Consider the following 23,628-nt stretch of genomic DNA (forward strand, 5'->3'; position numbering starts at 1 on the left):
TCAATGAAATTACGGCATATAATAACACTTGCACAGTCTGTGCTATTAAAATTGCTGCCAACTTAGCTTGGTCTCACTCTATTCGCGTATAGTAAAAGACTGACTGCACTAATCCTAGTTAGGATGACTGAATTGATGAAGTGTTTATGTTTGGTAATTTATCTCTAACAATAGTTATTTGTACAACAAGAGAGCAAAGTTTGATATTTCTTCGAGTACTTATTGGGGTCCCTACAAGCGAAAGATTCTATAATCTATAACCTATATTAGAATATTGAGCGTAGTGAGGGATAAAAAGCACAAAATGTAAATAACTTTGATCTCGTGTAGTACACAAAACTTTTCACATCAGCAGTGAGAACATATTTAAAAGTCAGTTGAATGTCATTTTGTCACACTCACACTGCTAACCCTTGTTCAAGCTGCTGAGGTGAAAAATGTATTTTATCAAATATGAAGGCTAGATTTAGTGATGCAAAGAACATATGATAAGAATTACTACCTATGCTTTTTCTAATACAGGGTGGGCCAGCGATACATTATGTTGTCATCTCGTCCTCGTTCGATAAATATATCATGAGAAAGGATATCATATAAAAAAATAAAAATTCGGTCAAGTGCGAGGTCGTTTTACTCGTGCACCGAGGGTTCCGTACAAACTTTTAATTAAATATCTCGTATAACTTTAAATGCTAAAGACTTTTGATCAGAAGTAGCTGCACCAAAAATAATTGTGTACAGCGCCATCTATCGGCTAAATGTCTAACTAATTTGCATGATGTAATGCACGTAATGTTGGTTGTTCGATGATAATTGATAATTCTCTATCATGTGAAACCTATTTTAAAAATTGTTATTTTATTTGATAGGTGTATTTAATATAATCTCATATAAATTTCCAGTGTACACACGTAAAGTTGAACACCGGCCAAGTGCGAGTCGGACTCGTGCACGATGGGTTCCATACCATTACGAAAAAATGGCAAAAAAATCACGTTTGTTATATGGGAGCCCCCATAAATATTTATTTTATTCTGTTTTTTAGTATTTGTTGTCCTAGCCGCAACAGAAATATATCATCTGTGAAAATTTCAACTGTCTAACAATCACGGTTGACATTTGACCTAGTCACAAATTTTGTTCCCTCTTCATATTGGGGACTTTCAATGGCTAATAAAAATAAAATCAAAAAATTATACTTACAATGTGTCTTTGTTCATAATTATGACAAATTTCAAATTGATAGCTAAAGTGGTTCTCGAGATATTTAGCAATATGACAGACAAACGGACGGACGGACAGATAGAGTCGAACCATGAGGGTTCCTTTTGTACCTTTTTGGAAGGGAACCCTAAAAACATTTTTTATTCAAAATGGTACCTTACACGGGAAAACAGCGAGCGTTTTGCAACCGAGCCTTTTTTGGAAACAATCGTTCTTATGTGACGGTTCGTCGGCGTTTTCGACTTAAAGTTCGGATTAAGCAACAATCATTAGCCCACCCTGTATAAAGTCGCGGCGGTGAGATGTTTTTTTTTGCATTTTGCTTGGTTACAAAGACTGTTAGCGTCTTGTGACCTGAAACCTTCGCAACGCTCAAGATTCCACTTTTTTAATCACTCGCAACGCTGATGATATTTAATACCTACATTACAAATTTGAAAAAAAAGCAGTCCAGAATCATTCAACTCTGGTGAACTCTGGTCTAATACTAGTTTAGGATCTAGTTAGATTCGTTTTAGTTCGGAGGAAACCGGCCTTTTTTGAGAAAAGTCGTCGACATCTCTTCTAAATACCTAAAACTGGTATGGATATGTTCCTCGTTGTCTAAGGACCGGATAGACCGGTTTTAGTTAATGGAGAGGGGGACGAGTCGAAAAAGAGGGGGAGAGATGGCGCCCGAATATCATTGATATTTATTCACATCTTGAGTCCTATGGGACCAGGGGGCCTACCGCGAAAATCGAAATTCGCAAAATACGGGGATCTTTCTCTTTTACTCTCACTAAGATGTAATTAGAATGATAGAGAAAAATGCCCGCAATTGACGAACTTCGATTTTCACGGTTATAGCCCTGGGGACGTGGGGACTGATCGGTTCGTGTGAGGTGTCGTTTGAAAGATAAATAAACGTACTATTATTGTTTATAATAAACGTAGTCATAACTGTAGTCGTTAACAAAATATTTGAAAATATGATTTTTTACCGTGCATTGGATGGCATAAGTATTGATAAAACATGCTTCTAACTCAATAAATTATAACCAGGACCCGTACAAATCATGCCATTGACGGAAAAATGACGTCACGCTACGTAGAGTATGATTCCAATTAGTACTTATCAGTTAACTGATATCTTAGATTATTGACAATCAGTACAGTAACGTCTGACTTTCATCGTATTATTTTTACATATACAAGGTGCCCGTGTGCATTGCGAGAGATTTTAATGGTGCATTCCTGATGGCAACAGAAGCCAAAAATGTTACATGACTTTTTGTGAAGTTCGTAAAAAAAAAAATTTTGTTTCTTTTTTCCCTTTTTTTGAACACACTTTTTATGTACAGGACATAAAACGTTATTTTTATTGATAAACACAACCTAAAATTACCTAAAAAGATTTTTTTTTATTTGGGGAGATTTTTTATTTACCGAGATCACAGAAATATATATATTTATATATACAGGGTGATTCAGGAGACGTGAGCAGGATCAAGCTTGAGCATTCAGTAAGTTATAAGCAACTGTTTCGTACCAGTATTTGTGCGATTAACGTTCTTTTTTTTTTACTGTTCAAAAAAAATGTTATAATTTATTTAGGCCATGTATGGTCACCCTATTTGTTTTATCCATAACAAGTGACAAATTGAATGTCGTCGGAGTCTGGTTAATTTTGAAAAATCGTATCTCACTCAGTGTGACATTTTGTTTTCTTCATAATCAAACTGCTGTCGTAACGGTTAAAGAGGTTTTATCTTTCTTAATTAAGCGTTGTAGGGTATCCATGATAGTAGATTATCAAATTTGTCCTTCCCAAAAAGTTAAATAACAGAAATAAAGCGAGGTTGTTTTACTTAAATATGATGATGAACGGTTTATTAACATTTACTGATTGTGTAGGCTTAGTCCTGCTCACGTCTCATGAATCACCCTGTATACAAGAATTGCTCGTTTAAATGTATAAGATATATTTCTGGGATCTCGGAAACGGCTCTAACGATTTCGCTGAAATTTGGTATATGGGGGTTTTTTGGGGTATACAATCTATCTAGATTAATCTTATGTTTGGGAAAACGCGTGTTTTCGAGTTTTCATGCGTTTTTCTTTCGACGCAGAATATGGTCGCTAATTTCGTGTTGCCGGCCACTGTCCGTCTGGCCCAGCGGGTTAAGACGCGGACTGCTAAACGAGTGTTACTGGTTCGAATCACGCCCGGTGATTAACTTTTTTTTTTATATGTTCAAGTTTATATAATTTTTTTTAATTTTTATTGTTTTAGACAAGTTTAATTTAGTAAAAAAAATATAGTTAAGATTATCATCTATACACCACCATATTACAATAAATAGTTATAACCGAGCAAAGCTCGGTCGCCCAGGTACTTAATAATTTATCGGTGTTTAACTGCTTTATCGGCTACTTTTTCAAATGTGTTTGTTTTTATAAAAAAAATGTTATAGGTACGAGTATTATTACTACTATTAGACCCTATTAGCGCCTATAGTACCTTTAATTTTCTTTTACAGCAGACGTACAGTAATACTGATAGTGATAACCGAGGTTATATAATTATATATCTGGGAAACCGAGCTTTGCTCGGAAAACACATTTTTCTCTGAGATAAGACCTAGTTAGATCGATTTTTCGCCCCGGAAAACCTCCATATACGAGGGTTGCTACTTATATATCCGGAAACAAAAAAACAAACAAACGTACACGGCTGAAAATGGTTTTATTGTTTTTCAAAGTATTCCCCTTGATGATCTATGCACTTTTGCATTCGTGTGAACCAATTTTTGAAGCACTTCTGCCACTCCGCCTGAGGTACCTTCATAACGTGTTGTTTGAATGCGTCGACAGCATCTTCAGCGGTCGAAAATCGTTGACCGTAATTTATTTTTTATATTGGGCAATAAATAAAAATCATTGGGTGCCAAGTCAGGGCTGTACGGCGGATGACCCGTTAATTCCACATTTTGACATGATTTTGACCTTCCAAAAATAGAGTTGTTTCGCGTGACGTATGACAACTGGCATTGTCATGATGAAGAATGATTCTTCGTCGCTGGTTAGTTTTACGAATTTGTTCAAATACTTCCGGTAAGCAAATGGTCGTGTACCAATCTGAATTAACCGTTTTACGGTTTTCTAGTGGCACTGTAGCTACATGGCCATTAATACCGAAGAAGCAGGCCACCATTTGTTTCAATGTACTTTTTGCACGAGTAACTTTCGTAGAGTTCGGCTCATTTTGAAACACCCATACCGTTGATTGTTGCTTCGTTTCGGGATCGTATGCATAGATCCAGGATTCGTCACCTGTATAGATGTTATAAACGGCCTTTGAGTCACCACGGTTATATTTTTTTAACATTTTATTGCACCATTCGACGCGAGCATCTTTTTGCTCCTTAGTTAAGTTGTGCGGTATCCAACGCGAACAAATTTTTTTTTACAGCTATATGATCATGTAATATGCTATTAATGCTAGTCATAGAAATAACCAGAGTCGCCTCTATCTCGCGGTACGTAACATGTCGGTCGTCCATTATTAGTTTTCGCACAGCCTCAATATTTTGTGGTACAACGACCGATTTCGGGCGACCTGCCTTAGCTTCGTCCGTAACGTAGTATGCTTACGATTCCACGATTGAACTAACTAAACCAGTGATACACAGTAGTTTTAGATGGAGCTTCATCAGCAAAAGTTGAAGTTACTTGATCTATGCACTGTTGTTGCGTTAAACCACGCCGAAAATCATAATAAATCATAGCACGAATATTTTCACGAGTGAGTTCCATTCTTGCAGCGAGATGACATTTAAAACCCGTCAAAAAGAAAACACTAGCGTTAATAAGAAAGAAAAAATATACCGGCCAGTACTTAAAAAAGTTCAAATTTTACCATGGAGGTCAAATATACTATTTAAGAAGATTGTAATCCCGGTTTTCGGATATATAAATAGCAGCCCTCGTAGAAAATTTCATCGAAATCGTTAGAGCCGTTTCCGAGATTCCCGAAATATATATATATATATATATATATATATATAAATATACAAGAATTGCTCGTTTAAAGGTATAAGATATACATACATGGTCAAATATACACCGTGTTTTTTTGATTTGCGTTGATTTCGAGGGTGCATTCCTGAGCTTAAATTAAGTAACTTTCTCAAAGACACCGATATTCTAATTAACTCCATTTCGGAGATAATCAATCATTAATCTTTATCTTATAAAGCCCTTACGAGCGTGTACACTTGCCTTAGGGCCTGTTTACTTATTGATTAGTGTTTAGTGCGAGTTCATACATTTGCTACTAAACGTAAGTACTATCTCGGACGATCGACGTTCGAAATGACATTGATATGTCACAGTTTTCAATTGTTTGGTTGAGTTAAATGTAATTCCCGTGTTACAACAACGCTATATGCAACATTTAGTTACTTTTTATGAAAATAAAAATAATAAAAAAAAAACAAAAAAAAATATTTTTTTTGAAAATTAACTATGCCATTTAGTTTCCTTAAACGTACTTACCGATACCCCGAAGTTAACGAAATTCAATAAAAACACGGTGTACACACATGTGAAAGTATATATTTGACAATTTTGATGCTGACTGTAACCTCTGTAAAATAAGTAACATATCGGTATATATATATATACCGATATGTTACTTATTTTACAGTACATATGACTTACACTACAGACGTTACAGTCAGCATCAAAACGGTCAAATATATATATATGTATACTTATTTTACAGTACATATGGAGCCACTTTACCGCACTAGTGCGATAATTAGCACCCCAACTAGCAAAGTAGTGATAATAGAAAATTTCTTATCCATAACCAGAGTAATGCGGTATAACAGCAATGCGGTGACCGTTTGTTGTATATTGGTGACTAGTATCATTATTCAGCGTTTTAATCTTGTACAGCCAAATAGTGATAATAACTGATGATAGAAACGTTTCCTGGACCGCATTGTATAGCACATATAACGCAGCTGTTTAACCCTGTTCATAACAGTGATTTGGAGCAAATCTCTTGCATAGCAGCTATAAACGGTACTGTTGTACAGCTATGTCATTCTATTGCTGATTTTAAGTCACTATAATAACACTTGTGATATATCTGGCACAAATATAACTATTCAATGATATATAAGGTCATAACGCAGCTGATATACGTCTTATTTATCGCACATGCGCTTCTATGGGGACAAGTTTACGCTAGCAGCATTAAGGCCTAACGGGATCTGTATTAACCCTTAATAGTAGTTTAACGATTTCGTGAGACCTTATTTATCACCAATTATATAGCACATATAACGCAGCTGTTCAACACTGTTTACAACAGTGATTTAGAGCAAATCTCTTGCATAGCAGCGATAAACGGTACTGTTGTACAGTTATGTCACTCTATTGCGGATTTTAAATCACTATAATAACACTTGTGATATATATGGCACAAATATGACTACGCGATTAGGGATTGCAATCCGGTCCGGCGGATCCGGTAATCCGGCCGGATCCGGCACTTTTCAGGAGCTACCGGATCCGGTCTAAAATCACCGGATCCGGACCGGATCCGGTAAAATAAAAAAACGCCTATATACAGCACGCACTGTGCGTTTTAGATGAGGAAAAGGCGACGAATGAGAGGTATGAAGTTTAACAGAGCAAAAAACGAAAGATTTTATTTAAATTTAGTTAAATAAAAATATATTTATTATGACGATGACTGGGAACAGAAGATGCCTTTCATGTTGGTGACACGATATGACGATTACATAAATATTGTAATAGAAGGAAAAATTAAAGGATGGAGATGCCTTGGAAGGCATTTGTAATTTATGCTCAAGAGAAGGTTAATGTTGTGACAGGATATTAAAAGTAAACAAATGAGCAGGATTAAGTCGGCGGTACTCAATCGACTAGAGTTGGGTAATAATATGTGTTATATGTGTGAATGAATATATGATAACATTGATAATCTGCTTATGCTCGTGGCGGATATAATTGCCCCTATCTTATCCGAAATTATAAATTTCTCCTTTTCCTCTGGTACATTCCCTGCTATGTGGAAACTTGCTCATGTTATCCCTCTTCCTAAAACTTCTAATCCCACATCCTTTTCTCAATATCGACCCATCTCCATTCTCCCAGTTTTGTCTAAAATCATCGAACATTTTGTTAATCGTCGCCTCCTTTCACATCTCCACAAGCATAATTTGTTGAATCGGTTTCAGTCAGGTTTCCGACCCGGGCATAGCACTGTCACGGCTTTGGTGAAGGTCACTGATGACATTCGTTTTAATATTGAGAATAAAAAGCTCACGGTCCTGGTACTTTTAGACTTCAGTAGTGCCTTTAATACGGTGGATTTTGATATTCTCCTTCATATCCTTCGTACGTTAAATGTTTCTCCTGCAGCTTTGTCTTGGTTCCGTAACTATCTCTTTGGGAGGCGCCAGCGTGTCAAGGTTGACGACAAGGTCTCGGAGTGGTGTGACCTTTCTGCTGGTGTCCCCCAAGGAGGGATACTCTCTCCTCTCCTTTTCTCGATCTTCATTAATGGCATTACTGAGTCCTTAAATTGTAACTTCCACCTTTACGCGGATGATTTACAGATTTACGCAGCGGCTAGCATTGATGATTTTTCATCTTTAGTTGATAGAATAAATGGCGACCTTGAGTCAATTCGTTGCTGGGCGAATAAGTTTGGTTTGAAAGTTAATACAAAAAAATCGCAAGCAATTGTCATTGGTGGTCCTTATTTTGTGTCCAAATTGTCAGAGATGGTGGTACCCAAAGTGCGTTTTGACGGAACAATTATCCCTTTTTCTTCTACAGTTAAGAACTTGGGTATCATCATTGATCAAACCTTGTCCTGGTCAGCTCATGTTTCTGACATTAGCAATAAACTTTTTGCGTCTCTCCACTCACTAAGGCGTCTTCAAAATTTCCTTCCTCTTCAAACCAAAATAACTCTCGCATGTTCACTTTTACTCCCGTTGTTAGATTACGCTGATACTGCTTTCTTGGACCTTAGTGAGGAGTTACTGGACAAACTCGAGCGATTGCAAAATATTTGTATTCGATACATTTTCGGTCTACGTAAGTTTGATCATGTATCCCAGTTTCGATCTCAGCTTGGCTGGCTTCCGATTCGTCGTCGACGAGATGTGCATGTCCTATCATTGCTTTTCAATGTTCTATTTAATCCTGCTTCGCCACCTTACCTTTCCGAAAGGATTAGTTATTTAGCTGCTGGTAGTGGTCATCGCCTTCGATCAAGCACCAATCTTTTACTCACGATTCCTTCCAATACGACGCGCACATTCAAGAAATCCTTTACTGTCCATGCCGTCAAGTTATGGAACGAGATTCCGGTGTCCGTGAGGCAATCCCAATCTGTAGCATCACTCAAGGAGAAGCTTAAAAAATTGTGGCTTTCCGATACTTTGGTTACGACTTCCTAGTTCCATTGAGTACTTCTACTTTTTTAATTTCCTTTACTTTTCTGATTCGAATTCATATTTATTTATATTATATATTGAATATTTATTTATTTTTATTTATATATATATGTATGCATTATTTTATGGTTATTTTTCTATCTATGTATATTTGTATCAATGTGTATTCAAAACGTGCATTTCATTAATTTCAGTGATTGTACACTTTTGTTTGTGTTTGTCATTCATTCACCGTTACTTCTGTTTTACTCATTTCCTCAAAGGTTAACTGGAAGAGATCCCATACAGGGATAAGTTCGCCTTTGTTGTATTTAATTTACTCTGTAACTGTGTTTTTCGTGTTTTTATTTCTATGTACAATAAAGTACATATATACATACATACATACATACATACATAATCTTTAGTTTACTCCGATTATATATATATTACTATTCAAATTTAAGAGAGAATCTTTTGTATTTACAATTTCATCCAATCTTATGCAATTTCCTTCATCTCCTGGTACATGCTACTCTACGTCTAACCAATTCTTTATTTGATCCATGTAACTTTTCTTAGGGAGTTCCTTTCCGCGATGGATTTCAATCCTACACTCTATTATTTTTCGCATGAGATTGTCGTGTTGTGTTCCATTCCCTATAATTTGTCCGATATAATTTTCTATAAATTAAGAAAAAGTTCATTTTTTTAAATCATACAGTCTACTACTTTCTCGGGCAAAAAAATGAGGGCAAATTTAATATCATTTTGGTTAATAGTAAAATTTCTTATTTTCTTACTAGAATGGATAATATTTTTTACACGTTACAAAGAATTCAATCAAAGAACAGTTACGAAAACACTTGTGAATTGTTAAATATAATAAATGACCGATTTCATATTTTGTTTTTAAAGTGATATTGACAGTGTCACACTTTATACTACTAAGTTCTATTTTATTGTTATTAAAAAGTTATTTCTTAACTTCAAATTATAGATTTAGGACTACGTATTACGCAAAAAACTAGAAAAATATGTCATTTAATTAACTTTAATATCCCTATACCAAACCGGATCCGGTCCGGCCGGATCCGGCCGGGTTATGGTCAAAATCCGGCCGGATCCGGCCGGATTGAAAATCAATCCGGTTTGCAATCCCTATACGCGATGATATATAAGGTCATAACGCAGAGTATATACGTCTTATTTATCGCACATTAGCTTCTAAAGGGATAATTTTACGCTAGCAGCATTAAAGTCTTAACGGGATCTATATTAACCCTTAATAATTGTTAATGGATTTCGTGAGACCTTATTTATCACCAAATACTTATAAACGTCTGTTTTGCCCCAATATATAGTTGTATAGACACATATTGGTTGTTTTAAACTCTTCTATAGAAAAAAGATGCTCTAAGGGAAAGAATTAAACACTTAAATATCAAAACACGGTCGTTGTATCACATTAATAATTGAAAATTTGGATTTATTGCAATAAAATGGATTTAAAGTCTTGGAAAAGATTTAAGAGAAGTGGTTCTAACAAAAGCAAACTTCAACAATCGCGATTTATATTGGACAACAATGAACCTGAAAATAATAGGTAATCATAAACAAGTCAGCATCGAGAATTTACAAGCAGGTTCCGTACATACGGAAAAAAATATTGAATCAGAACCGTGTGTCAGCGTGAAAGATGACTCATTTGTAAATTTGGATGATAATTTAGAAGAATCGGACAGTGATGTTACAAGTGATGAAGTAAGGGATAAAGATTACGACTTTAAGGAAGATATTAAAAAATGGGCCATCCAATTTAATATACCACACAATTCTCTTAAAAGTTTACTGGAGATACTGAACAAAAGACTACCATATGTGTTACCAACCGATCCAAGGACGTTACTGAAAACAAATACTAAGATATAAATCAAGCCAATGGGTACAGGGCATTATTGGCATAATAGTTTGAAAGCTTCATTAATTTTGTATTTTAAAAACGTCGATGAAATACCACAAAAACTTTCATTAAATATAAACGTGGATGGTTTACCAATTTCGAAAAGCTCAAAAAGCCAGTTTTGGCCAATATTATGTAATGTTCATGAGATTCCGCAACTTCCTCCAATTGTAATTGGAATTTATTCTGGTTATGGGAAACCGGCCGAAGTAAAAACATACTTGAGGAGCTTTGTGGACGAAATAAAACAGCTTTTCGAAGATGGTGTCGTTGTGACTAATGAACTAGGTTCCGAATTAAAAGTCATTCTAAACATAAGAGCCTTTATATGTGATTCTCCTGCACGGGCTTTTGTTAAAGGTAACTTTTATGTACAAATTATGCATTTCTCTACTATATAATTTCGTATACTATCGCTTAGTACTCACTTATATATACTTAAACAATAAAAATATTATTTGGTGTATGAAAAAAATTATATTACTTATAGAAACAATAATTTTTAGGTGTATGTAATTTTAATGGAAAAGATGGATGCCAAAAATGCACTGTATATGGTGAGTACTGACATGTATCTCATACTGTCGTTTTTCCAAAAATCGGTTGCCCGAAGAGGATTGATACAGACTTTCGAGCTAGAAATATATAGTATAAAGTTGTACACTAACGTGTATAATTATGAAGGTTTACTTCTATTTTCCTACGGAACCCTAAAGCATTGTAATGGCGGCGAGAAACTACACATCAATGATATATCAGTAATCTGAACATGTATTAGTTATATATCGGTGACTACAAAATAATAAGCTAATTTAAACATTTTATAATTAATTAAATAAGCATTTTAATGGGGGGCGTGGAAAAAACATTAATAATATGCTACTACTTTATCAATACAATTTAAAGCAGTTTCCAATACGCCGCGAACCGCGAAGTGTGTGTGTGCAGTCGGGAAACAGCCTGTTAAAATTAAAACCAGCAACTAAACCGAACTTGCTGAATATTTTGCAATAAGGGTAAATTTATAAAATGATTCGTATGTATCGTTACGTATATATACCTCAGTTCCCATCCTAGGCCATCGAGTTCAGGGACCCGGCACCAGTGCTCGTAGGGCGTGGCAGTAATGAACAGGTGGCTCATGTACACAAATGCCCATAAAAACCCGAAGGGCAGCATCCCCACGAACAGAAGTCGCTGGTAGATTCCCATATCGCCCACATCTTTGATAACTGCTTGAAGTGCTGTACTAACATCTTTTGGTTTTGCAGAAGTAACTTCCTGGAAATTAACAACATGATTTATTACTGTCCCCGACTTGATTGTTATTTATAATTACATACAGAGTACAATTTTCATAACAACTTTTGCCAAATTAAGGGCTATTGGTTACCTTGTTTTTCGCGCCTAAATCCATTTTTAGTTATAAAACGTCGACTACGACTACGTAGGTAAGTCTGTAACGAGAAGCCCAGGGGCTAATGAAGTTATCATAACTTACTTATCATAATTTCAAAATATTAATAGATAAACATTATTACGTTAGATACCTATAATTAATCGATCGATTTTAAATTAGTCGCCGGGTGGGTATCGCATCATCGCATGACGCATTTCAGATTACATTTTACTTAGGTCTACTCGTGCGGTGGTGGCCGAGTGGATATGGCGTCCGACTTTCAATCCGGAGGTCGCGGGTTCAAATCCTGGCTCGTACCAATGAGTTTTTCGGAACTTATGTACGAAATATCATTTGATATTTACCACTAGCTTTTCGGTGAAGGAAAACATCGTGAGGAAACCTGCATACATCTGCGAAGAAATTCAAAGGTGTGTGTGAAGTCCCCAATCCGCATTAGGCTAGCGTGGGGACTATAGCCCGAGCCCTCTCGCATATGAGAGGAGGCCTGTGCCCAGCAGTGGGACGTATATAGGCTGAATTATTATTATTATATTAGGTCTACTCGTATATATGTAAGCTCCATTGAGATGGTGGCGATGGTGCAAGAACTTGAACGCAATGTTCGATAAGTACTTACAGATACAGAGTACAATGAATTCAGTCAATCGACCAAATACCACAATGTAAATGTAACGAAAATAGCATCGAAAATCGTTCTTGAACCGTCTAAACTAAATTAGGCTTTTACCTTAGGTCAATCTGGTCAATGATTTCAAAGATACAATTCTGACCGAACATTTTCGTTAAGCAAAGCACAGTGCCATCTGTTGTATATTGCGTAAACTGCGTGGCCGATGGTCAGAGCAAAGATACAATCATGGGGGCGACACTTAGAAATGTAGTTAACATTAGTAAAGATGGCGGCGAATTCTATTAATGGGATCCGATAACCTACTTTTGCGTAAAGTTGACTACCCATTGTGCACACTACATCACCAGATGCCACTATAAAATTGGTACAATTTAAAGGCATGAATCATCATTAAGAAGGTTGCATATACCTCGTATGTCAAGACCTATCTTTATTCGTAATGTTGTTACCTAGTGTGAGTACTGACCACGGGACTCTCGCCGCCGATCGAAATTCAAATCCTAAGATGACTTGACAAGCCTATGTAACTTCATAAATGTTTGTTATTGTTGTCATTCTCAAAGAGCATATAGGGATCGTGCGCGTTGGAAGGTCTGCCATCTTTTGGCCTGAATCGGAACAATAAACATGTAAATTTACACGTCACGTGTTTTCTTGTGCATAGTAGGTTCTGCCATCTTGTGGGCTACATTGGAACAATAAACATCACATTTACGCCTCGCGCCAAATATCTGACGGCTCCTGTGCTGCCTCCTATAGTTCATGCACGCTCCCTATAATCACTACGTTCTAGTCATTCTTTACCTAAAAAGCAACTGTTGTTTACTGTCAAAAATTGTAAACAGAGATTATGATTGATATGAACTTATTATTTCTCTATTAATTTTAAAGTGCAGAGCAAAGTAAAATCGGAGCAAGCATTAAACACGAGTCAAATTCAAATAGGGAAATTAGAATCCCAATGTTACAAAACCTGGAGGTTTAAATTTTAACAGTGTTCAAGGTAATGCCGGGAGGTTAGATATTTTCAAAGGTAAGAAGAAAATACCATCCTCCTTAGCGCTCGTGCAGCGAAGAAAACAAGCGATGATTATTTTAATTTTGTTTACGACAAACAACATAAAGAATAAACCATATAAAACAGCTTTACTTTCAAAAAATATATTCTGAATGGAACCTCGAATTTATAATAAATAGGGTTCCGTACCATTTATGACGTATTAAAAAGATAGATACATCATGTATCACACGTATGGGTTTGATGAAAGCAATTTTTTTGAATATCAGTTCTAAGTATGGGGAACCCCCAATTTTTTTTTTCTATTTTTGTGTGAAAATCTTAATGCGGTTCATAGAATACATCTACATACCAAGTTTGAACAGTATAGTTCTTATAGTTTCGGAAAAAAGTGGCTGTGACATAAACGGACAGACAGACGGACATGACGAATCCATAAGGGTTCAATTTTTTGCCATTTGGCTATGGAACCCTAAAAATTGACATTTGACTTTTGTTTGCCAACCGGCAAAACAGCGATTCAATCTATATACCTAAGACCTATGTGTACCTATGTTTTACAAATAAAGCATTATGACTATGATAATTAGATTATGATTATGACAATTAACTTTGGTCAGAAACATATATATTATAGTTTAAAAAAAAGTGTCTAGAAAAATAGAATACTCGTAGCTCAAGGGAGACCTTAGTAGTCCCTTACTTTATTTTGGGGTGACGATGAAGTGACATATGAATATAGTCAGACTAAGCCAAGTTGGCAGCGATTTAGATAGCCCAGCCTGTGCAAGTGTTAAGTAAACGTCATAGTTTAATAGGAGTTTGACGTTTAAAATAACACTTGCACTGTCTGGGCTGTCAAAATCCCTGCCAACTTCTCTATAATAGGTGACAAAATGTTGCCATTGTTGCCACAGCTAAATAAGCTATGCTACTATTTCACAGTGGTAGTTTATTAACTAGCACGTTATCTTTTCGCGGATTAACAAAGTAATATTTTTTGTTTGAATTTAACTACCTTACCTACTTGCGCTACCTACCTAACCAATAAAAGTTTCAATGTCTGTAGAGGCCTTCTGGACATCGTTGCATATATTATTTAATTTCTGAACGATGTGAAAGTGACAGCCAATGAAAAAAAAGTATTAGTCGATGAGTGGTGAGTTGAGTAAGCTCAGTCGCAATTAGTTATCTATATTTACAATTTATTTATATTCATGGTCTTATACGTTTATTTTGTAACATAGTGGCGATACATGTATCCTGATCTTTAAAATTTCAATCGGCCATATCACCTGGTTAATAGTGAAGTGCTTCTGTAATTTTATTAACGTAGGTATGTACTGATGCCCTGGTTATTATAAAGTCTTGCTTAAATGAGTTATTGTTGTCGTAACAAAACATGTTCCAAGGCTAACCGTGTTCATGTGTTCCAATGATTAATTGAATTAGTGGTGCGGAGTACAATGTTGTCCTATAGCCGCGCCTACCATGATGCATCGCGGAACAATTGTCTTTGTGCTAATGCTCCTTGTTATTACGACACTGCGTTTAACGTATTTCGATGTCCTATGAATATATTTCTTCATTGATTGACATCCTTTACTACCTTTACTTTAATGTATCATATAATAAATACCGAAGTATTGTTTCGGGTTAAAAAATATTTTTATTTTCTCAAAAAGAAATTTACATTTCACTTATATGAGGAACATTTTTCTTTAAAATTTTATGAATAGGTACATTGTTTGCTTAAAAATATTAAATTTTATGGTGCCAGTGCCACCAAAACAAAAACATAAGCTAATACTTAAAGATAGTACTAGATCTATAACAAATACTACACTGAACACTAGGTAATGCAATTGATTAATGCCACTTTATTGAATTAAGGTATTCAATGTTGTTTAAGACTTTCTAATATTATGTAAGCAGGATCTGATGAGATCTATATTACTAATATGGTTTTTTTTTTTATTTTATAAAATACAGATGTACATTGTGAGCAAGTTTTTTTGATGTACTGATTCTGACATTCCTAATTTCACAAGGTTGAAATTGCAATATCTTTACTCATTAAGAAAGGCATTTTGTTACTGAAAGGGGTACAATACCAAGGGGGACCTGACTGACTGACTATGGCTTTCATTGTCCAAGTGTCATGATTGAAAGTGCAATGCTATTGCAATTTCAACCTTGTGACTTAGAGAAGATAGTAGCTATGTGTATTTTTGTCAGTTGCTATTGTTATGAGCAGCTTTAACCCTTGGAGTGGTAGACTGTTGACTCCCGACCAATTATGTCATTTAAATTTCAAATTTGATTGATTGAAATAAAATCAGAATTTCAATAACTCAAAAACGGCATATGCCACTTGAAGAGCTACACAAAAGAGACCAATATCATTCTCTCAAGTGCTTAACAGTAGAGATATAGATGTATTGTAGGGACGCCCGGCCGGAAACTGGTGGACTGTCGATCACATGTTGCGTTAATTCAGCCCCATTCCCTAAAGTTGGAGCTGCAGCTTATACTGTCCCGGCGGCATTCCTGTACCAATCTCCTCAAATCTTCTTGTTTACCTTCAGAACAGAATGCAGATGCAGGGCATCTTTAAGTTTGATATCCTTTAGTTAGTTTTCTCTTAGTAAGTCTCTACCTAATGAATTATATCGCAGTCCTGCATACATAATACACTCTGCTAGTAAGTGGAAGCTGGTTTCCTCCTTTCCACAGTGTGAACAGGAGCAGTCTCTATTTATATCCATTATCTTGAGGTGTCTGTTCAGAGCGTTATGACCAGTGATAATACCCATCAGTAACTAATAGATAAATTAATATATTTTTTTACAGAATAAAGTATAATAAGTATATTGGTTTACAAAGCATCTAACTGTCATTGCAACGAAAACTCAACCTATGATCATCCTTAACTCCCACGGCTAGAAACAAGCTCATTCTATTTTTGGGAGTTTGTGTAAAACAACTTGATTGAGCTAGTCTTGCTTAATTTCATTAAGTTTTGTGTTTACTTGCATTGTCCATGATTCATCTATTGTATGTGCTGTTAGAATGTTTTTAGGATATAGTAAACTTTGATTAATAAATAGTAAGTTTCGTATTTGTTTCTACCTACAAAACCCATGCCTCCAAGCGTTCAGCATGTGGGTGAATCAACATTTGTCCCACAAGTATGTTAGTAAGATTTGGCACAATACTGTGCTGCAATGGCCCCTTGGCTGATGGAACAAATTGGCAACAAGAATTGTTGATCCACCCAGGATGTATCGTTCTGAGACTCAGAAGATGTTTTGATTTTGAATTTGGAGTACTTAGTTTACACAATGAAAGTTCAAAATAGATTGTGGAATATGTACAAAAATTTTAACACAGGTGGACATCATAAAATTGTTATGTAACAATATGTCACATGCACCACCAGCTTCCACACTTATTCCTCAAACCGTAATAGATCCAGCTTGTGCAGATTTATACTTGCCACTTCTTTGATTCTTTAATTATACATAACATTGGCTAACCCAGAAAATTATCAATAGTAGGCCGGGCCACCCATATTAGAACGAGCGGGAAGCTCACTTAATGGGGACCTGCTTCACCTGAGGCAATGCGGCGCGAGTATGGTCACTTCGCTCGAGGCACGTCTACACATTCGGTGTGGAGCTGCCTACATACAGAAAAACCATATTTTCTGGCCGCCCAAAAGCCTCTCCAGTGCCATTCTATTTTGACAAATCAAATTGCATTTTATGCATATTTGAAGTAAAAAAAAATTGATTTTTATCATTAGACAAGTCGCGCGTATGTTCGCCCTGTGTGGAGCCGCCTGTGTGATAATAAGAAAAAACACAAATGATTACAATACAAAATATGTTAAATATTGCAGAAAATGTTTAGTGTGCTGCAACAGTGTGCGCATGAGTAAGGCACCCGCGCACTTGCAACTGAAATGTGAGCAGTTGGGGCGTGAACAGTGTGAACAACAAGCAGCGTGCGGGCATGGCGTGGCGCGCGCTCGTGGCCTGCGCCCTCGGGCTGCTGGCGCCGGTCCACGGCACCGTCGTCGTCTACACCCAGGACATACCACACACAGTAAGCCACTTAAACACTTTACCCTACTATAGCTAAAACAGAAAAGGATTTTGGCTTTGACATGTGTGTATGTCTGTACCTTTGTTTCAATTATGAACCAATTTCGATGACTAATATGTTGCAAGTCTTACAGAGTATATATTGAGTTTACTCTATAAGTTGTAAGTGTAAAAAATTTTTACTAAACCTATCGAGCAAGGTATCAAAATTGTGAAAATAATTTAAATTAATTGTTAAAAATTCTTACTTGACTTTAGCCTCGGTATTGTTATAGCCCAGGTAACATAAGCTGCATTTTACGTAGGGAGTGCTCCGTAATGGTTTTTGTACAGTACCGGACCGGGAAATTCTCTGTTCTCGCAGTACAAACTGGGTACCGGAAGCATTATCTAATTTTAACTGATATTTAAAAAGGAGCTCCTACTTTTCTTACATATAAGCAAACAAACCTAACCTACTCCGTCTTCTTCTTCTTTGTTAGGGGCTATGTAAGGCTCTACAGCCTAAATATCACTGCGACCATTCCTGATCTATTGTGATCGCCACCTACTACAACTCTCGATGCAAACCTGCAACTTCAAACAGCTGCAGGATCCTTTTGATCTCGAGAGACCTTAACTCCTCCGGACGTAATATGTTTCTGCCCAGGATTGAGTCACGAGTGCGCATTAGGCAAGGGCACTCTGCGAGGATGTGCAAAGGCGTCTCCTCTGCCTCCATGCAGAGTCTGCACCGCCCCATGTCACGTTTCCCCATATGCTTATATGCTTATTTAGGCCCCAGTGCCCAGTAAGCACCCTTACCAAGTTGCGCAGTTGGTTCCTAGACAGCGCTAAGGCATTCGAAGCTGCCTTTTTGCTGAAGGCCTTGATAACCGCCTTGGAATGATTCAAGCCTGTTGTTTCTCTCCAGAGCTGAATGGTTTTGTAGTGACAGTAGGTCTTTAGGGTGAGCCGCGTTAGGCTTTTGGGGATACCACAAAAAGGCTCAGGACTGAAGTTCTTCCCCTTACCTAACTTTTTTTTTTTTTTAAGAGGGGAAATGCGTTTCGCATACCACCCAGGCGCGGGGACGGGCCTGGGATGGTTATGTGGGACTCCCATATAAGGCTGATGAGACCCATGGTTTACCCACTAAAACCCCTCTGTTGCTGCCTCAGTGCTATAGTCCCAGGGACGCCGAAGTACTCTTCCGCAACCTCGCCAGACGCTGGGTCCCCTTACCTAACCTAACCTAACCTACTCCTACCAACAAACCCATATATGTATTTTCCCATTAACAATTATATCTCACTATTTGATATTACGGGCTAGTGTTAGTGTAAGACATGCGTATCGTAAGTTATCTAACTGTATATATTTTATGATTAACATACTTTCTAAATATAGAATTATCCCATCAAAAACATTTTTATCTAAAATGTTTCCGAAACGAGAGATGGCTTGCACTGTCAAAAAGTTATCACGCCCTACACGCCCTAACTCTACAAGGATTATTCCCACTAGTTACCACCGAGTTGTTACCGGGGGTAACTACTGGGAATTTTTTCCCCACCATTTACCAGTGGTATAAAAATGGTTAAATAAAACCCACCTTCTTCCAGTGGTAAATACTGGGATTTTTTTTCCAGTAGTTACCTGGTAAAAGGTGGAAAAAAAACGCAGGTTGTTAGCAGAAGTTGTTACCACTGGTAACAACTTGGTGGTAACTAGTGGGAATAGGGGATATTCTGGAGTCCTAACTTCACAAACTTAGTCAAAATATGTGGCTAGGCCCTCTCGCTGCCTTCACACGGGCGTAAGGTGAAAAATGTTTTCACTGTTCATTACTTTTCTGTTATGAAAACTAGGTCTTGTAATAACGCAACGGCCAAGCCACATATTTTGACTAAGGTGTAGTTTGTGAAGTTATTAGGGATTGTATGTTTGGTTGATTTTTGAGTTTTTTGCGTGGGATTTTAGTCCGAGCTGCAGTTGTCCTTATCGCACGCACACACTCCCGCCCACCTCAGCGCGACAGAAACATAGCTTCAAAAATTCGAGATTTGAAAAATTGCTCAGCTAGGAATTGCTCTTAGATATGACAATATTTTAATTTTTTCTTTCTTTTTTGAAGTCGTCAGGTTAGCGGGTAGACCTTTTTTTGTTAAATATCTCGTTTCAAGAATAGGTACACTGATTTCTATTCATAGTTTACAGAGGTACACTGAAGGTACAATATAAATACATCCATTTTGCGTGGAATAATGCAAGATTTCATAGGTCCACCCGCCAACCTGACGTCAGGTTGGCGGGTGGACCTTTGTTTGATCATAGCTCGTTTTAGGAATAAGTAAACTGATTTCTATTAAAGGTTTACAGAGGTACACTGAAGGTACAATATAAATGCATACTTTTAGTGCAGCATAATGCAAGATTTCATAGTTCCACCCGCCATCCTGACGTCAGAATGGCGGGTGGACCTTTTTTGTTAAATATTTCGTTTTAGGGAGAGGTACACTGGATTGTATTAAAGGTACACTGAGGTACACCGAAGATACAATATGTTTATAAATATTTCGTTCAAGTTTGCTGAGGTCCACCCACCATCCTGACGCTCACCGATATGAGGTCAGGGCTCTTTCAGCACGCTTTATCTAAAAGGCGAAAAACTGGGGGAAACTTTACGCTAACTGTAGCATCCTCCATCATGTAAAGGGATACGGTCTATCTGAGGTGGGGAACTGGAGGTAGATTTCTGATAATATTTAATTCCATTTTTCAAACTAATAACAGAAATATCGACTATCGTAGATGCTTGCCACCATCCGAATGAATCGGTTGCAGATCTTTATCCCTTCAGCAGGGCGACATTTCTGAATTCAAATAATCGTAGCCAGTTATAAACCACGAGACTGTGAAGGTTGGAAACCTTCACAGTACTCGTAGTGCCTTTGCGCTTCGCTTGGCTCGTTTTGACAGGGGGCAGTACCGTGCGCCCATAAATATAAAGATAGTTTATTATTCAAGTAGGCATATTACAACGCGCTTATAAATGTCAAATAAAGCTACACCGGCTCTAACCCTTCACCTCTGACCCGAGAAGACCCCCACGCAATTGGAGGAGGGTATCCCGATATGGACCGGCAGGAAACTCGGCGGACACATCTTTTCAAAACATTAGATAAAATAAGAAAAAAATACAATTTAGATTACTAAAGAAATCATGCAATTACATACAGTAGCTACTTTTCTTTATAAATATTTGTTTAAAAAAAAACATATATGTACATCAAATCATACAGATAAATTATATATTTAAAAAGTATGTTCCAAATGACAAGCATTTGTTGTTTGCGTACTACTTTCGTGAAGCTATTATCGTACAATTTCGTAATGGGGACAGCCCAAACGTTATCTTCAAGGCATAAAATCTATTTGTTGTAAATATGTATCGTACATAATCATACCTTAGCGTTCTTTTTATCACATTTTGTAGTCGCACATTTATTAATGAATGTCCTAATGTGATGATTGGACTATGAAACTCCGCACAGTTTTATTAAGCCGGTCGCTTTGGGCTTGTGTCCTAAAAAAGCTGATTCGGGCAGAACCGTTCGAAAAGTACCATCAAACATTCTGTGACGAAACCACCGATTCTTGATCATATTTCTAAAAAACCACAATGTCACCATCTGTAGTTATTCCCGGTAAAGTACATTCCGAATAACTAATTTTCAAATTGCAATAAATGCAGCTCCATTGTGCTGTAGTCAATACGCTCAAGGCCAGATCCAAAGTTACAGTTATAAAACTCGACCCAAGTAGATAAATAGTTCATTGGTTTCCTTACACACATCACATATAGGTATATAGGTAGGTATTTTAAAACCATACAGAAATTATAACTGCACGTTTTTTCGGAACCTTTTCATTTTCAATAGCAGTATTTGTAGACCTAAGTAGATGAATGACTAGTCTGTGATATTGATCAGGCGGTTAAGTAAACATTTGTTTGACATAAACACTTAATGATAAAGTAAATCTTATCTGTAGGCATTTAGGTATGGGTGATTGATTAACACTCTACGGGCTCCGACTACTAGAACACGCATTGATTATTACATATTTTTATTGAATCACAAATTGACGCCTGTAAAATGTGTAACTTCAGTCGTCGTGTCACAATACGGTTACTTGTACTACAGCGAATATTGCGCGCTTGATTATAAACCCGCCCTTAGTGTGTTTAATATGTGAACGCTAAAACCTACCTACCTATCACTTGTGTTAGGAACGTGTTAAAGGAATAATTTTGATTATGCATTGGAATGCTCATTGTAATCGCTAGTATTTTCCGGAGATGTACGCACTCAACCCTTTCAATGCAGTGCAAATCCTGCAAATAGTCGGGCTGCAGCACTTGGTTTGTAATTATCTAAACGTTAATATTGCAATTATTCACTGACACACACAGTTTCAAGATAGCACGAGGTGGGTCAACCGAATGAGGCAGTGAGTAAAAAACTAGAAAAGAAAATGTATTTGCTTATAAATCGTAATTAAGTATATACGTATTGTACACGTGTAATACATATAAACTATAAAAGAAAACGTAGTGATATGTTTCTTAAAGTTTAAATTACTCATTTCCGCAATAAAACGGCTTTTAACTTTCTCGCACATTTCATCCTTTGGTGTGTGCTTTTCCTTTCTTCTTAAATACAGTGTTCCTTAAAGCGGCCTGTTAGTTGCAAAAAAAAACCGGTCAAGTGCGAGTTCGATGAACATGCGCACTGAGGGTTCCGTCGAAATTGTCAATTGTCTCAATGCAACTATGAACACGAAAGATTTCTGCCCAGAACTATATTAAGTGCATTTTCACGCCACTGTTTGGAAATATGACAATAGATGGTCTAAAACCAAGCTGGAAAGTAGGCAATAGCTGTAGCACATGAACCACCACTATTAAAATGTTTCATTGTTTTCAACATCTGTCATTGATGATCATTGCTATCATCATTGATGCGAGGAAAAGATCTTATTTGGCGCAACTTTTTCCTTCAAAAATAAAATTAGGTTATTTATAGGACCAACTACTTGTAAAAAAAAGAAACGTCAAAACCATCGCCCATGAAGGGTTCCTTACCATTTATGACGTATTAAAAAAAAACTACATACAAGATCTCGTTCAAACCAATTTTCGGTGGAAGTTTGCATGGTAATGTACATCATATATTTTTTTAGGTTTATCATTCTCTTATTTTAGAAGTTACAGTGGGGGGGGGGGGGACACATTTTACCACTTTGGAAGTATCACTCGCGCAAACTATTCAGTTTAAAAAAAAATTATATTAGAAACCTCAATATCATTTTTGAAGATCTATCCATATCCCCACACGTATGGGTTTGATGAAAAATGTTTTTTTGACTTTCAGTTCTAAATATGGGGAACCCCCAAAATTTATTGTTTTTATTTCTATTTTTGTGTGAAAATCTTAGTGCGGTTCATAGAATACATCTAATTACAAAGTTTGAACAGTATACTTCTTATAGTTTCGGAAAAAAGTGGCTGTGACATAAACGGACAGACGGACATGACGATTCTATAAGGGTTCCGTTTTTTGCCATTTGGCTAAGGAACCCTAAAAATGAGTTCTTCTAGTGAAGAAAATATAAATGTTCCTGTCAAAAATACATCGCTTTCTTACAACAATTGTCCACACGTTAATATTCGTCCATACGTCAAATATTTTTGTTTCTTATCAGTGCTGAGTTCCACACAAGTGGTTATTTTAAGTGCTTTTTAATATAG

The 23,628-nt window shown here is 36.6% G+C and overlaps 2 protein-coding genes across 2 annotated transcripts in view; one reads left to right on the forward strand and one right to left on the reverse strand.

Annotated features, from left to right (window-relative positions):
- The window catches only part of LOC133529985 (solute carrier family 22 member 3-like), a 34,154-nt gene extending 22,084 nt beyond the window's left edge, over nucleotides 1-12,070 (reverse strand). The window contains exons 1-2 of the mRNA XM_061867778.1: nucleotides 12,047-12,070; nucleotides 11,714-11,970 (exon numbers count right to left, since the gene is read on the reverse strand). Coding sequence (XP_061723762.1) covers nucleotides 11,714-11,970; nucleotides 12,047-12,070 — 281 coding nt within the window. The remainder of the gene's footprint in view (nucleotides 1-11,713; nucleotides 11,971-12,046) is intronic.
- Nucleotides 12,071-14,857: 2,787 nt separating this feature from the next.
- Nucleotides 14,858-23,628, forward strand: part of LOC133527756 (E3 ubiquitin-protein ligase RNF13) — a 40,543-nt gene continuing 31,772 nt past the window's right edge. Inside the window, exons 1-2 of the mRNA XM_061864913.1 lie at nucleotides 14,858-15,061; nucleotides 17,630-17,835. Coding sequence (XP_061720897.1) covers nucleotides 17,743-17,835 — 93 coding nt within the window. The 5' untranslated portion in view covers nucleotides 14,858-15,061; nucleotides 17,630-17,742. The remainder of the gene's footprint in view (nucleotides 15,062-17,629; nucleotides 17,836-23,628) is intronic.

This window comes from Cydia pomonella, chromosome 1 (genome assembly GCF_033807575.1).
Source record: "Cydia pomonella isolate Wapato2018A chromosome 1, ilCydPomo1, whole genome shotgun sequence".
Classification (NCBI taxonomy): domain Eukaryota; kingdom Metazoa; phylum Arthropoda; class Insecta; order Lepidoptera; family Tortricidae; genus Cydia; species Cydia pomonella.